Genomic DNA, 15,935 nt, shown 5'->3' with positions numbered 1-15,935 from the left:
GTATGGTAAATGGTGCATTTATATAGCGCCTTTATCCAAGGCGCTTTACATAGATTGTGCATTACATTCACCCATTCAAACACATTCATACACCGATGGCGGCGGAAACCATGCAAGGCACCAACCAGCACATCAGGAGCAATTAGGGGTTCAGTGTCTTGCTCAAGGACACTTCGACACTAACTCTGGGGGAGCCCGGGTTTGAACTGGCAACCTTACGGTTACCATCCGGCCACTCTACCCCTGAGCCACTGCTGCCCCAGTGGACTTCACCCGTGCCAAGTTTCTGCGGACAATGGTGGGGGCAAATGACAAACTCACTTCTTAAATCTAAAGTTGACCTGGCTCGTCTTCCTCCATGCTACTCTGCTCTGAAGAGAACTACCGTGTTGCCTTATACAAGCGAGCTGATGAAGCAATTGTGGAAAAACCAAAACCCTATGAAGGGCAGGGATGGTTGAAAATCGAAGGGTTTTTGAATCCAGTGTGGTCCTGCGATCCAGTCCTACCAACCTTTGATCTCCTTGACTCCTTGTCATTGGAGACCATGGACAAGAAGACGAAGAAGACTCTGACGAGTTCTAACACGATGACTAATTAATGTGACTGTGCATTTTGTTCTTTATGGTGCAGGCTAGTGTATAGGGTGGTCACTGTTGCTTACATTTTTGCCTTTGAGTGTGTATATGATGGAATACTGTTACAGGATTGTGTGACTGTATTTTGTACTGCATATTGCAGGCCATTCTATAGTGTGTATACTGCCGCCTACTATTGTTCATACTGAGGATGTTTTTTGTGTGTGATGTTATGCTACAGTATATATATTCTAAATTATAAAGCTAGCATAAAAACACAGCACCTGTTAGTCCGTGAGCCAGGGGGGTTGGTCTGTACCATCTGGCTGAATAAGGCTCATAGTGATTTTTGTGAAGGTATACATGTCTAGAGTTAGAAAATATGTGATAGCATTGCACCCGTGGTAGCTTTATGAGTGCTATCATGCATTTTATTTTATAACACTAGGCGAAAATTGCATGGATCAATATGAAAAAAAAAATAGTAATACACCCCCCAAAAATGATAGAAAAGGTTTTTCCAATTGGTTCTGGTACCTCTAGGCATGCTTAAGAATATACTGAAAATATAGGAAAATATACATTTTCAAGATGGCGTCCAATATGGCTGCCAGGAGAAAATGGCTATAACATCATTATTTGGGGGTTTAGGACTAAAGGAATGTGGCTGAATCAGTGAAAGTGATCAGTTAATTATAGGGATGTGCCGATGAGACAGTTTGGCCGATATCGATATCCGATATAATTAATTGCTGTTATGGCCGATAACCAATATTACCAATGTCGATCTCATTCTGTATTGAAAGATTATAATTTTGTCTATTCTGAAAAATACATGTAACAGGGTGTCTGCACTGCAGGCTTAGGCAAGTCACATCTAACTTAAATACCTTTATAATATTGTGAGCTTGTAGATCTGTTCAAACTGTTACTTTGGGCTTGTTTATCTGTAAAGACAGACCGATTCATTAATTTAATTATTTTCATTTTTGTTAAAATATAAATGAGAAAAGACAAAGGAAATAAACGTCCAAAAATAATAATAATAATGATCTTTCATAATCCTTAACTTATGTTTATGTTCGAAAGATACTGGGCAGATACTGGCACTGAGGAGGATATTGGAAGGGGTATGGGAGCGCAACCTGTCAGCGGTGATCACATTCATTGACTTCCAAAAGGCTTTCGACACCATCCACCGGGGGAAACTCATGAGTATTCTACGTGCCTACGGAGTTCCAGAAAAGTTGGTCCAGATGATAGAGTCAAGCTACAGCCAGACTCGAGCCAAGGTCCAAGTTCGGCCTCAAGCTCAATACCAAGAAAACAAAGGTAATGACAGTCAACACAGAGGACAAAACCATTGCCACTGCAGACGGGACGGTGCTCGAGCAAGTCGAGGACTTCAAGTACCTCGGGGCCTGGACTGCCTCAACTGAAAAGGATCTGAAGGTTCGGAGAGCACTTGCCTGGAAAGCCTTGCACGGGATGAGGAGAGTGTGGAAATCAGACATGGGAGAAGACCTTAAGAGGCGGCTGTTCATAGATACTGTCGAGACATGGACCCTCACAGTACAACAGGAAAAATCCCTGGATGGAGTCTACACAAGAATGCTACGAATGGCACTAGGTGTCACATCAGAAATGTGGACCTCTTCTATGGGGACCTACCACGGGTCACGGACAAAGTCAGAGAGAGAAGGATGAGGCTGGCAGGGCACTGCGTCAGGTACCCAGAACTTGAGGCAAGTAAATTGACTATGGGAGCCAAACCCAGGGCAAAGCCAAGGGGGGGAAAGAAGCGTACCACCTATGTAGACGTGCTGCGGCGCGACAGCTTGGCTAACAACACTGCAGAGCTCAATAACCTGATGTTGGATAGGACATTGTGGAGGGCAGCGATCCAGGAATCCCGAGTTGGTGTTGGCTAGACCTCACTCTCGCAGTTACTATGTTCGAAAAAGGAGTAGGGAAAAGTTTATTGAAAAACGTAATCGGTCTGATTAATCAAACCGATGCCGATTAATCTAAAAACAACTCAAATCGTCCGATACCGATGTGTTTGCCGATTAATCTCCCATCACTAGTTAATTATGTATTGCCAAATCCAAAATGGTGTCCATACCACACCCAAAATGATGTTCTATTGTACTGCATTATGTAAAAACATTACAATTACAAAATGAACAGAATAACTGTCACATAAAATCAATTTCTTATAAGTAGGTCAATCTTATGTGCTAAAGGTCAGGTCAATGTCTGTCTCATAAGCAGGTGTGTCCAAGCATGCAGGAGATACAGTATGGTCACTGGTTGACATGCACAGTATTCACCTTACCATTGATATGCAGCTGTTTGTTGTTGTAACCTACAGCAGGGGTATTCAACTAGATTGAATTGTAGAATGATGGTGTGTGGGGGGCCGCACAGCGTGCACGCTTTACTGAAAATGTGGGGGTTCTCAAAATGCATTTGTGCTCAAACACAAAGATGTATACATTTGTGCACAGTAATGAGCAGGATAATATGACTATACAGCTATATGTTACCATAGAATAGATGTAGACCTATTTGACAGTGCATAAACATAATTGCCTTGACATTAACGACCTTCAATGGGACAGTCCTGTGCATCCTCATATCCATGTGCAAAGGCAAGATCAGAGCACAAAATACTTTGCTGGCAGGGAACTTCCCAGACTACCCTGATGTGCTGGGTGAGTTGGGTGTCACAATGTAACAATCTGTTGCTGCTGTTGTACCACGACAGTTGTACTCATATACAAGTGGAATGTGGCAGACCACCAAGCTCAATTTGAAAGTTCAGGTGATGTCACACAATTTGGATGGGAGATCCACATTTTGCTAAGGGTGACCTGACACCTGATGAGATGTTGAAGCTACAAATGAGAAGTGATGTTGATAATAAAGAGACGATGAGGTAGATCAGGATTTGGGTAAGATATTGCTGCCAATCACTCAGGAGGGCTAGGGGGATGTGGTGGGTTGATTTTATGTTCCTGATTATGAGTTGAAGCTTACAGATATTGAATGTAGTTGCAAAAGATAAATATTATCATATTTTCTTATGCTATTATTACAAATGTATAAGTATAAGTTGTTATAGAAATAGAAATAGTTGTTTCTGTTTCATTGACCAGACCTTTAACATGTGAGATTGACCTGATATAAAAGGCCTTTTTTGATTATGCCAATTACCAAAGTTTGGGCAACCAAGCTAAAATTGTCCCCAAATACAAATCAACAACAAAAACGTAATATGAAACAGCATTATTAGGTTTGGTATTGAACAGATAGAAGTGTCAAATGGACTAAAAGGTGATGTAATGGTGAACGGAAAGTTATCTTATGCATTACTTACACTGTACACTTACACTATATTTAGTTTATTGAATTTCATAAAACATTTCATTAGAATTTATGTTCTAAGATGGTTTTAAATATTTACAGTTATTTACAGAGGGAACCTTTGTGCTGCATCTTTCATGAAAACAGAAGTACGTCTCATGTAATATATAGTCCCTATATGTTGTCTCTCCTGTAATAGATAACATTTCTAGATGTGCTAATTTTAACAACTTTTCAGAAAAATATATAGTCTGAGCTGTATCCCAACCATTCTTCAAAGATATATGATCAATAATAGGAGAGAACCATCAGTTTGAAGTAGAATGCTCCATTCGGATTTTGAAAATTGAGTTTTGGCATGTGGTTATAAATGGAGTGATAACACACAGAAAGCTACCACAGATGCAATGCTATCACATTTTTCCTAGCACTAGGGATGTATACCTTCCCAAAAATCACTATGAGACTTATTCACCCCATCGGTACAGATGACCCCAGATTTGGGGTCCTGGCTCACGGCCTATGTCTAGATATCTTATTTGTAAAGTTATATGCAATATTGGTATCTCTTACTTGGTATAAATGTGACTTTATTGTAATGGCAGCACTGATTTGTACACCAGCATGCCACGGGCACATGTGGTCACTTTAAGAATAGTTTAACTGAGATCCTTGACCATCAAAACATAGGTCTAGACAACGTATTTGTTCATTTAAGTGCAATATTGGCTGAGATATAGTAAACATTGATTGTTTTGATAATGGTGACACTCATTTGCATAAAAATGGTAGATTGGACACTTTGCCAACTTTTTAACATAGCTTATTCAAGTAAGAAATATTCCATAATGTGGAGTCAGTTCAAACTCAGTTATTCATTCATTCATTCCAAATGTTTAGCTGATACTGACTGAATATACAATTTTCACCGATTTGAGGTATAGTTCAGAGTTTTGGCTACAGAAAGAGTAATTTTCAAGATAGAAAGGTTATCTTGGGCTTAAATTGAAGCTTAGGGATATGGGAAGTTTTCTATATACAAGTGAGGCAGTGATTTTCACCATAATGTGTTGGAAAATAACCATCTTTGTTATTATTAGTCAAGCGGACAGCATCTTTTTTAGTTTTTCTGGGGATAATGTAGGTCATATTTAAAACTATAATGGTAGCAACCCCCCAAATCCTATTCTTATACTTACCCCTATGTGTCAGGATACTCCATGACGAATTTCAGACTTCCATGTCTATTTATGTATTTTTAGTGAATTAATATTTGCCTTTACACAATTTCGCCAGAGCCATATACCAAAAAGGGGGTTTTGAGGTAAGTGGGACATTTTGACAACTTTTTATCATAGCTCATCATTTTCAGCACATTTTTCCCAATAAGAAAACACTGATTAGAAGTATATTTCCGGGGGGTGCATGATACCCCCCTCTTCCCACTAGACTATAAACGTTGCCTTTTTTTTACTATTTTGAAAAACATTTTTGAATAGTTCAGCTAGCCTCCACATTGACACGTTGTGAGCTAGTAGACTGGCCATTTTAACTATTCAAAAATATTTTGCAAAATAGAAAAAAAAGGCAAAGAAGTTTAGGGATAAGGGGTTTAGCGGTGACGAAAATTGAGCCCCAAATCTCCTCACCGAAAATAGCCGATCTACAAGTATACTTACTTACTTAGTATACTTTTAGTCTCGCGTAGCCAGACAACTAATTCCACAATCTCCGAATGCTATATAGTCTGGAACTACACCTCCCGAAATCCGACTAAGGAAGCTGCCATTTCAGTTCACGAAAATATATTTTAAATTATCTTTACATTTTATTTGTTTTATTTCCTTTTCTGCTAAGCATCAAGCTATATTATGCTTTAGATGATTTCTATTTATATTAGGATGAATTTGCGCGACTGTAAAGACAAAATGGAAGCGGGGAGGAGGCTCCACTTCCGCTTTTACTCATGACAGCTCTTCCGATGCTCCAGACTGTATGATGGAAGCATTTGGAAATTGCAAGAGGCAACAAGTCTGGTAACGCAAGACTATACTGTGTGGTAAAGTATCACTATTTTATCCCTATTGTAAGAGGTATACAATTTTCATAGTACTTGGAAGGCAGTATGCCACCAGTAGTAGTGTGATCAAGTATTGGTTCACATTGATTCACGATTCACGGATAAACACAAAAAGTTGGAATAATGGAAATAAGAGGTTTCTGTCCAACAACAGCACATTAGTCAGGGAATATTATCAGTATTATCAGTCAAATCTGGGAATACATTTCTTACCAAGAATGTTCTTCACCAATGTGTTTGTAAAGGTGTCTACTAACATATCCCACATTGGTTTATATTCAACCACCCTAAGGGAATTTTTGACAGCTGCTGAAAGTTGGGGGACCATCAACAACCAATAGGCCTATATGGCATAATGTTCTAAATTTCATTATGCTTTAAATAGCATGTGATGTGTCAATCTAGGGGGTTTTCATCATTCTGAATCCATTCCAAGCATTTGTTTTGCACAAAAAACACTCCTTGGGCTAAAAACGGCCATAGACACTTGCCCAAATGTGCCCAAATGTGCTGACCTCATCACATTTGTGATGACGTCTATGGCCTTTTTAAGCCCAAGGAGTGTTTTTCGTGCAAAACTAATGTTTGGAATGGATTCAGAATCATGACAACCCCATAGTTTGACCCCTAGTTTGGCCATAGTCCCCCTAGTTTGGCCCATGCGTGTATGTGTCACATAGCATTGAGTCGATCGGGACATCCCTAGTATCAATATTACCGGTATATCCATATCATGATATTAGACTGGATATTGTCTTTGATTTTGGATATTGTACTATTGTGATATGGCATAAGTGTTCTATAAAAATATAAATATCGGATCGGGAAAAAATCGGTATGAGTAGATACTCGAAATCAAATGATCCGATCGGGAGCAAAAAAACGTGATTGGGATATTACGCTTGCTGAGTGGCAAAAAAAACCCTGACTCTCTGGGCTTGGCTGTCACATTAAACATTAATCTCACTTTGTCACTCACTTTGCCACTCCATTTGCCACTCACTTTATGCATAATGTGCATACCCTCCTCTATTATTATTAATTATGATGATGCGCCAAGTTGGAAGTCGCGGTCAGATCAGCCAGAATTGTCCAGACCCGCAATGCAGCAATGGGTTCTCATATATGGAGATGCATGCGGAAATGGATGCTCATAATGGAGATCAATACAGAAATGGATTCTCATATCTCTGCTGTCGGGAAGAAACCACTCCAAAATGTTCATTTTTCAGGAAATTTTAAATAAAAATGTAATGTAAAAATGTAACAAAGCATTGCAATACTGCCTCATCAAAGTTGGTGTTGTGACTTTATATACAGTATTGTCAATTACTTCCATGAGAGGGGGAGAGGTGGTGGAGTTAGTTGCTTTAGCAGACAGTTTGAGGGTCCAATGGAGTTAAGAGGTTTTGTCCAAAGTGCTTTTTACTACATTTCATTGGTTCAATATTTTTTTTAAACAATTGACCTAAAGGGTGATCACGTCAATGGACTTAGCTGGTTTCCTCCCAACAGCAATGATATATGGAGATCAACACAGAAATGGATTCTCTTATATGCAGATCAACACAGAAATGGATTCTCTTATATGCAGATCAACACAGAAATGGATTCTCATATATTATATGCAGATCAATGCAGAAATGGATTCTCTTATATGGAGATCCATACAGCAATTGATTCCCATACATGGAGATCAGTACAGCTTTTGTGTTAACTTTACGGAAATAATACATGTTAATATACAAATCCTTGGTGAGATCTCACCTTGGATTTCCATGCTCAGGCTGGTGTCCTTACAAAATAAAGTTGAAAAGGTTTAGGCTACTAAATTAATACCAAGTCTGAAAGAATTGCCATGTGAAGATCCGTTAAGACATTTACAGTGACCAACTGTAGTACCGGTATATACTGTTTGTAGGTAGGAGACACAGATGATATATGATTAAGGTCTATTATGCTTGTTCACCAAATATCAGCCGAGTCTGTCATCCACTTTTTGGATAATGCGTTGAGAGGGATGATTCCCACTAAATTGTCACTCTGAAAAGAGAACAAAAAAAACGTTTATTTCAGAGGAAGTGGTGCAGGCTCCTTTAGGACAATACCTTTAAAAATAGATTAGACATTAGACAGGCATCTAGTAAGGATGCCTCCCGAGTGTCTCCTTGGGGAGGTCCTGGTTGCACATCCCACTGGAAGGAGACCAACGGGCAGACCGAGGACCAGATGGGGGGATATCGCCAAACTGGCCTTGGAACGTCTCGCCCCAGGAGATGTTGGATAGATGGATAGATGCATGGGTGGATGGATATGGGCTGAGGATGCATTTGTGGGTTGTAGTCGTAGTGTAAGTTTGTGTATTGTATTCTCAATGAATTGTGCATAATGTTAAGTACCGGTATTTAAAACCTTTTTTTTTTTTTTTAATCTTGATGATTATGGCGTACAGCTCATGAAAATTAAAAAATCCTATCAACAAATTAGAATATTTTACGAGACCAATAAAAATGTCGACCATCTGAAAAGTATATTAATGTATGCAGTCAATACTTGTTCTGGAGCTACTTTTGAACAAATTTCATCAATGTGGCGTGGCATGGTGGTGATCAGCCTGTGGCACTGTTGAGGTGTTATGGAAGCCCAGGTTTGTTTGATAACAGCCTTAAATTAATTTGTATTGTTGAGTCTCATGTCTCACCTACCTTCCTCTTGACAATACAACCTAGATTCTCTGTGGGGTTCAGTTCAGGCCAGTTGGCTGGTCAGTTAAGCACAGTAATACCATGGTCAGTACACCAGTTACTAGTAGTTTTGGCTCTGTGGGCAGGTGCCAAGTGCTGCCTGAAAAGGAACGTCATTTGTTTTTTGATTTTCATGAGCTGTACGCCATAACCATCAAGATTAAAACAAAAAAGTTTTAAATACTTCACTGTATGTACAATGAATTGAGAATATATGAAAGTTTCACTTTTTGAATTATATCACGGAAGAAAATGAACTTTTACACAATATTCTAATTCATTGAGATGGACCTGTATATGAATATCACAATTAAAAAAAAATATCTTTTATATTTGTCTGGGGTAGAGGTTGGGCATCTATCATGTGCAAGGCATTTTCAATAAATACATAAAATACAAAATAATGTAATTACTACAAATAATTATCTGAAATACAACAAAGTGATTATTTTCTCTTTTTTTTCTCTTTTTCTTTTTACAATTTGTTTTACTTTTACTATTTATTTTTGTTTGTGCACACAATCAAATAGGATCAGTCGGTAGGGTACAGGGTGTGTGCATGTATTGTTTACACCTGGCTGTAGGGTTGCCACTTTGACAGGCAACTGCTATATTTGCCTGCTTTAGGAAGAAAAAGACGGGTGCATTGGGTTTATATCCTGGAGCGTTTGGAAGGTGGCTTACGAGACAGAGAGCCGCCGGTAGCTGCTTTCTTCCGGGAGTCTCTCGGTGTGGAGGTGGGTGTCCTGGCAGTTCGAACCCCAGCACGGGGAGCCGGTCTGCCCTTGGACACCGGGGTCCGCTTCGACGAGGCGGAGGCGGGCCTGGCCCTTTTGGAAGCTGAAGACTTGGAAGCTGAAGAGTTCTTTCGGGCAGAGCTGCCGTTTCTGGACGACACCTGTTGACCTTTAGGTCCCCGTTTGGCCAACTTGGAGGACAGGGGCAACTTCACTGTGACAGACCTCTTCCTGCTGCTCTTTGGCTCCTCGTCCTCAGCTGACGATTCTCCCTCATCAGACTCCTCCGATTCATCCTCCTCCTCAGATTCCTCATCAGATTCATCGTCCTCCTCAGATTCCTCCTCATTGTCTTCAGCCACCTCCTCATCAGTGGAGGAGCGCTTACGGGAGGACACGGGTCGGACGGCGCGCTGCTTGGGACGACAATCCAGACAGAACCAGTCTCCGTCCGGGACAGACTTCAGTCTGGGTCTCAAACACTGCAGGTGATGTCCTCGGTCGCATCCGTCGCACAGCAGCATGGTCTCCGCGTCTCCTTTCCTTCTGCACAGCTTACAGCGAGTGTTGAGCAGAGACTTTGCCCAAATGATGCTCTTTTCCAACGTGGACAGGTGGACAAACACTTGGGAAAGACTGGAGCAGGATTGCAGGGATTCTCTCCAACGTTCCAAAACCATCTTACCACTTGCACTGCTACCATTGTCACCGTCACTGTCGTTTTTCTTCCTGTAGTGACCATTCTTCTTGTCGTTCTTGGAATTCTCACCGCCCAGAGGAGCTTCGAGGAACCTGCGTTCGATTCCCTGTTCTATCTGAAACAGGGCATGGCGAAGGCAGCTGACGGCACTACTCACTGGCTGAGAGTCGTCCACCTCCATCTCCTCTCCTCGGTTCGTCCCTCCGTTCTTTCTGCCGTCAGCAGCCGGCAGTTCACACTGTCCTCTCTCCAGTGCCAATCTCCATGTCTCTCTCTCCGTTACTTTCAGCACTCCCAGATTCCCTTCGTAGATTCTGCCCTCGATGTCCAACAGCATGTCTCTGAGTTGGCTCTCGACGAAACTCTCAGCCGGAGCAAGGGATTCTGGGGCTTTGGCCGTGTAATTGTATCTGTCAGCAGCAGTATTGCTCAGTGTCGGTGTGATTCTGTCTTTCTCACGTTGTAGCGCCTCCTTGAGGCCGTTCTCTCTGTGACCTCGAGGATTCAACGCCTCCATCAGCTGCTTCACCTCCTCCACTGAGCTGTAGAAGGCCCACCGGTTGGGGCGGGTGACTGGCAGGCCACCGGCTGGGATGGAGGTGGGGCTGTGGGTGTCCACCTGTGTGTCCCGCTGTCCTTCATCCTCCATCTGTCCATCATGTGCTGGAGATGCAGGGTGTGGTCCCAGCATGTCCTCGGTCAGACCAAAGTAATCATCCTCCACAAACAGAGCACAGGCGGAAGGGAAAAGCCAGTATCGCCTGTAGAGTCTGTCTCTGCCCAGGGGAACGAGCGATGTATGACGGGAAGCCTTCTGGATACGATCCTGCAGCTCTTTCACCTTCCGCTGTTCCTCCTCCAGCTCTTCAGCCGTGAGGCTGAAGAGTGCAGAGGTGGAGGAGACCGCCAGATGTGTCTCCTTCTGGTCTGAACCATCTGCCTTATGGTTAGAGTTGTATTCATCCTCATCTTCAGTGCTGTGTTCTGAAAGACTCTCTGGATGCTCATTGCCGTTTCCGTCTTCTTTCAGTTTTTCTTTCAGCTCTTTCTTTCTGAGCTCAGCTTGTTCTCTCAGTTTCTGTGCAGCCTCTCGGTCTCTTCGATGCTGTTCCGCTCGGATTTCCCTCAGCTCCTGTTTGGCAATTCTTTGTTTGCCTGTGTTCTCTTCAATAAAGTGTCTAGTCTTGACCAAAGTCAACAGCTTCCCGCACAAAGCCTGAAGGATGGTTAACTTCTCTCCTGGCGTCAGGTCATACACGACAGTACGGGCTAGTCGTTCCAGGAGGTCAGGATAAGCCATTCGGAGTTCGACACATGGGTCATCAGCCGACACAAATCCTCCCTGCTTCAAGCAACGGAACAAGGCGTTGCCGTGGTCACAGTCAGCCCCAGAGGACAGGATATGGAGACGGAGTATCTCGGACACAGTATAACTGTTTATTTCCAACTTTTTAATATTGCAACCCTGGTGTAGTTGAGACCAGGCAGCAGCCAGAGAGGCGACAGTGCCGATGGCTGAATGGGTGGGCTTACTCTTACGAGCCTCTTGCAGCTCTGCAGGCTGGGCATCCTCCAGTTCCTCCGTCTGAGCCTGGAAGATGGCAGACAGAAAGAAGAACAACAACTCCCACAGAGGGCCTTCTGGGTCCGAACCCACCAACGCCTCCTCCAGAACCTCCAGTGAGATTCCATCAGGGAACTCTTTTTTTAGGTCGAAGAATTCTTCAAATGTGCACAGAAACTCTAGAACCATCAGAACGTCTCCAAACAGCTCGGCTGGGACTCTGGTGTGAACGGGAACTGGACACGGCAACTCCTTGAGGTCGTCACACTCCATGTCCTCTCTGGGTTTGCTCCATAGCTTAATTTGTTCTGCATGCCTCTTCTTCTCCTCTCTCAACTTATCTCGTTCCATCTCCTTCTCTTCCTTCTTCCTCTGTTTCTCCTCTTCAAGCCTCATCCTTAACTCCTCATTCTGACGATCCTTGTCCTCCTTCAGGTCCTCTTTCTCTGTCCTAACATTGTTTTTGGACATCATGTTCCCCTTTAACTTATTTCGTTCCATCTCCTTCTCCAACTTCATTAGCTCCTGCTCCTCTTTCTTTCTCGCCTTTTCATCCTCCTTCAACCTATTTCGTTCCATCTCCTTCTCCAGCTTGATTATTTCCTGCTCCTCCTTTTTCCTCTGTTTCTCGTTGGCCAAGGACATCATCTTCTCTGCCTTCAACTTCTCCTGTTCCAACTTCTTCTCCAACTTCATTAGCTCCTGTTCCTCTTTTTTTCTTGCCTGTTCCTCCTCCTTCAACCTCTTTCGTTCCATCTCCTTCTCCAGCTTGAGTCTTTCCTGCTCCTCCTTTTTCCTCTGTTTCTCATTGGCCAAGGACAACAACCTCTCCTCTTTCAACTTATTTTGTTGAATCTCCTTCTCCAGCTTAATTCTTTCCTGCTCCTCCCTTTTCCTCTGTTTCTCGTTGGCCAAGGACATCATCTTCTCCTCCTTCAACTGATCCCGTTCCAACTCCTTTAACAGCTTAATTAGCTCCTGCTCCTCTTTTCTCTCCTTTTCTTCCACCATCAACCTCTTTCGTCCCATGTCCTCCAGCTTGATTCTTTCCTGCTCCTTCCTCTGTTTCTCGTTGGCCAAGGACATCATCTTCTCCTCCTTCAACTGCTTCCGTTCCAACTCCTTTAACAGCTTAATTAGCTCCAGCTCCTCTTTGCTCTCCTTTTTTTCCTCCATCAACCTCTTGTCCTTCTCCAGCTTGATACTTTCCTGCTCCTTCCTCTGTTTCTCGTTGGCCAAGGACATCATCTTCTCCTCCTTCAACTGCTTCCGTTCCAACTCCTTTAACAGCTTCATTAGCTCGAGCTCCTCTTTGCTCTCCTTTTTTCCCTCCATCAACCTCTTTTGTTCCATGTCCTTCTCCAGCTTGATACTTTCCTGCTCCTTCCTCTGTTTCTCTTTGGCCAAGGACATCATCTTCTCCTCCTTCAACTGCTTCCGTTCCAACACCTTCAACAGCTTTGTTAGCTCCTGCTCCTCTTTTCTCTCCTTTTCTTCCTTCTTCAACCTCTTTCGTTCCATGTCCTCCAGCTGGATACTTTCCTGCTCCTTCCTCTGTTTCTCGTTGGCCAAGGACATCATCTTCTCCTCCTTCAACTGCTTCCGTTCCAACACCTTCAACAGCTTTGTTAGCTCCTGCTCCTCTTTTCTCTCCTTCTTCTTCGGTTTCTCGTTGGCCAAGGACATTGTCTTCTTCAACATATTTTGTTTCGTCCTGTTGACCAGCTTTATTCTCTCCTCCTTCCTTTGTTTCTTGTTGGCATAGGACTCAATCAACTGGCCTTGTTTCGTCTCCCTTACCAGCTTCACTCTCTCCTTTTTCTCCTTTTTCCTCTGTTTCTCGTAGGCGTAGGGAATCTTCTCCATCATCTTCTCTTGTTCCATCTCCTCTAGTTTCATCCTCTTCATTCCCTCGTTCTTCCTCGGTTTCTCCTCTTCAAACCGCCTCTTTAATCCCTCCCTCTGACGCTCCTCCTTTCCCATGTCCTTCTCACTCATCCTGGCCTCTTGTACGTCCACCTTCTCTCTATTCACCTTGTGTTTGTTGTTGGCAAAGGACATCATTTTCGCCCTCAACTCCATGCGCTCCCTCTCCTTGGCAGAGGCTATTGTGTCATATCTCTTCTTGGCAGAGGACATTGTGTTGTCCCTCTTCTTGGCAGAGGACATAGTGCTGTCCTGCTCCTTGGCAGAGGACATTGTGCTCTCCTTCTTCTTGGCAAAGGACATTGTATTGTCCTTCTTCGCTGGTCCAGCTGAGCTGAGCCCAAGGCGTTGGCCGCGTCCCTTGGCTTGGGAACTGCAGGGGAAGTGAAGCGGCTCGTCAGGAAATAACTGAGAGAAGGTCTGGTCTGATAGGCCAAATTTAGACACAGTGGATGGCTTAAGTCTCATGATTCCGCCGTGTTTCTCACAGTGTTGTTTTAACAACAGCTTCAGTACCTCCCTGGACAGGCGGAGGTTCTTCTTGCGCTTGATCTGTTTGCCCTCCGTGACAAACGGAGGGCTGTCATCTGCCTTAACAAGCTTCACCTTGTACCTGAACACAGCAGGGCTCAGAAACATCATTGTCTTCTTGTTGACGTGTAGGCAAGGTGTACTTTCATCTCTGTTGCTAATGACGACGGTGTCTCCATCAGGCGATTGCTTACCGTTGCCATTGACAACCATTGTCAATGACGCCAGGCCGTTACAACATGATGACGTGGACTGAACCTCCAAGATCTCGCACAAACACTTCGCTCCATTGTGTCCGGTGACATCCACGATCTCTCCGGGGAAGTATCTCTTCTTGGCAAAGTTGTACACGTCTTCACAGAGCTCGTCAAGATGGGTCCGTCGAGTCAGCGACGACAGGTGGAGCAGAGGAAGGACCAGCGCAGAGGGGAAACTCTGGAGGTTCTGTCTGGCCCGCCTCTCACTGTCCACAGCCTCCTGGTACGTCAGGCCGGGCTTCTTGGTCAGAGAACAGCTCCACACCAGACTGTTACACAGAATGGTCCTCTCAGCAAACTCATCATATGTTCTGAAGATCTCATGAGTTGTCTTGCAGATGAAGACTTCTTCATCCGGCCTGTAATCAGCTGGAGGTTTCTGTCTCATGAATGGTTTTCTGTAAAGAAGAGGCATGTCTCTCTGTCTCTTTATATATTTTGGGCCTTTTGCTATTTCTTGTCCAGGTCCAAGTCTTTGGTAAGTAACAATGAATTCCACTGTTAAAGTCTCAAGTAAGGATGAATTTCACTGAAGTCTCAAGTACCAAAGAATTCTACTGTCAAAGTCTCAAGCAACGATGAATTCCACTGTCAAAGCCACAAGTGATTCTGGTCATATAGTCTAGCCATCTATAAGAGGGATCTGTGTTAGAATTGAGCGCTGACGTCACACATTAAGAATTCATCTGCCATCACCGTGATCCACCCACCAGTTTTATATCCACAGACCTTGAGAAAAAAAAGTACTGAGTGACCGTGACATCACGCTTCGGTTTGTTGACGATTCTTGAAGACAAAATGTTGTGGAATTGTCTGCAGCTACCTTGGACTGACCATATTTGGACCAAGGGTGGTTGTGGGGTGGGAAGCTTCATTCAGTAGACCCATGTGGGCTTTGGATCTGACCCTGTGACAGCCCAGACGATTAAGTGACCAATCTAGAGAGTTGTCGGCTGCATTGTGCCCTCCAAAGTTACATAGATCCTCTCCAAATACCCAGTCATCCTGGCCCAGTACTCCAAATACATTTAAGAGACAACTTAGAGAACGCCTGCCTCCTTGGGGATTGTACGGTATCATCTTTTATTATCATATTATTGCTTTTATTATTATGATGTGCTTTACCACAAGTCCTACTCTTTCCTATTATTATCCTATGTGATCATTTCCTTGTCACTCTGACCTTATCTTTCCATCTGTGTGGAAGGAGGTCTCTGAAACTGGCAACCAGGCAGAACATTCACTAAAACATCCGGGACAACGCTCGACATGTCTTTTTCTTTCTGGCTCCCAAACTATGGAATGAACTCCCCATTGCAATTAGAACTGCAGGGTGCAGACTCACTCCCAATCTTCCGCCGTAGTCTGAATCTCTTCAGATTCCACCTTAGCCCGTAGCACTTGCCCTAGCCTCGTCGACTTTGCAGGCTTATGCAAAGGCTAAACATG

The 15,935-nt window shown here is 43.4% G+C and overlaps 1 protein-coding gene across 1 annotated transcript; it reads right to left on the bottom strand.

The window, feature by feature from the left end:
• Nucleotides 1–9,423: 9,423 nt before the first annotated feature.
• On the bottom strand, nt 9,424–14,901 carry LOC306926304 (bromodomain adjacent to zinc finger domain protein 1A-like; the record flags this gene model as incomplete). Its single annotated transcript, XM_079505572.1, has 1 exon — nt 9,424–14,901. The coding sequence occupies one exon, from the start codon at nt 14,899–14,901 to the stop codon at nt 9,424–9,426; it is 5,478 nt and encodes a 1,825-aa protein (XP_079361698.1).
• Between the last annotated feature and the right edge of the window lie 1,034 nt (nt 14,902–15,935).

The sequence above is a fragment of the Electrona antarctica genome (genome assembly GCF_951216825.1).
Source record: "Electrona antarctica genome assembly, chromosome: 7".
NCBI lineage: Eukaryota > Metazoa > Chordata > Actinopteri > Myctophiformes > Myctophidae > Electrona > Electrona antarctica.
This window is presented reverse-complemented; position numbering and strand designations above follow the sequence as displayed.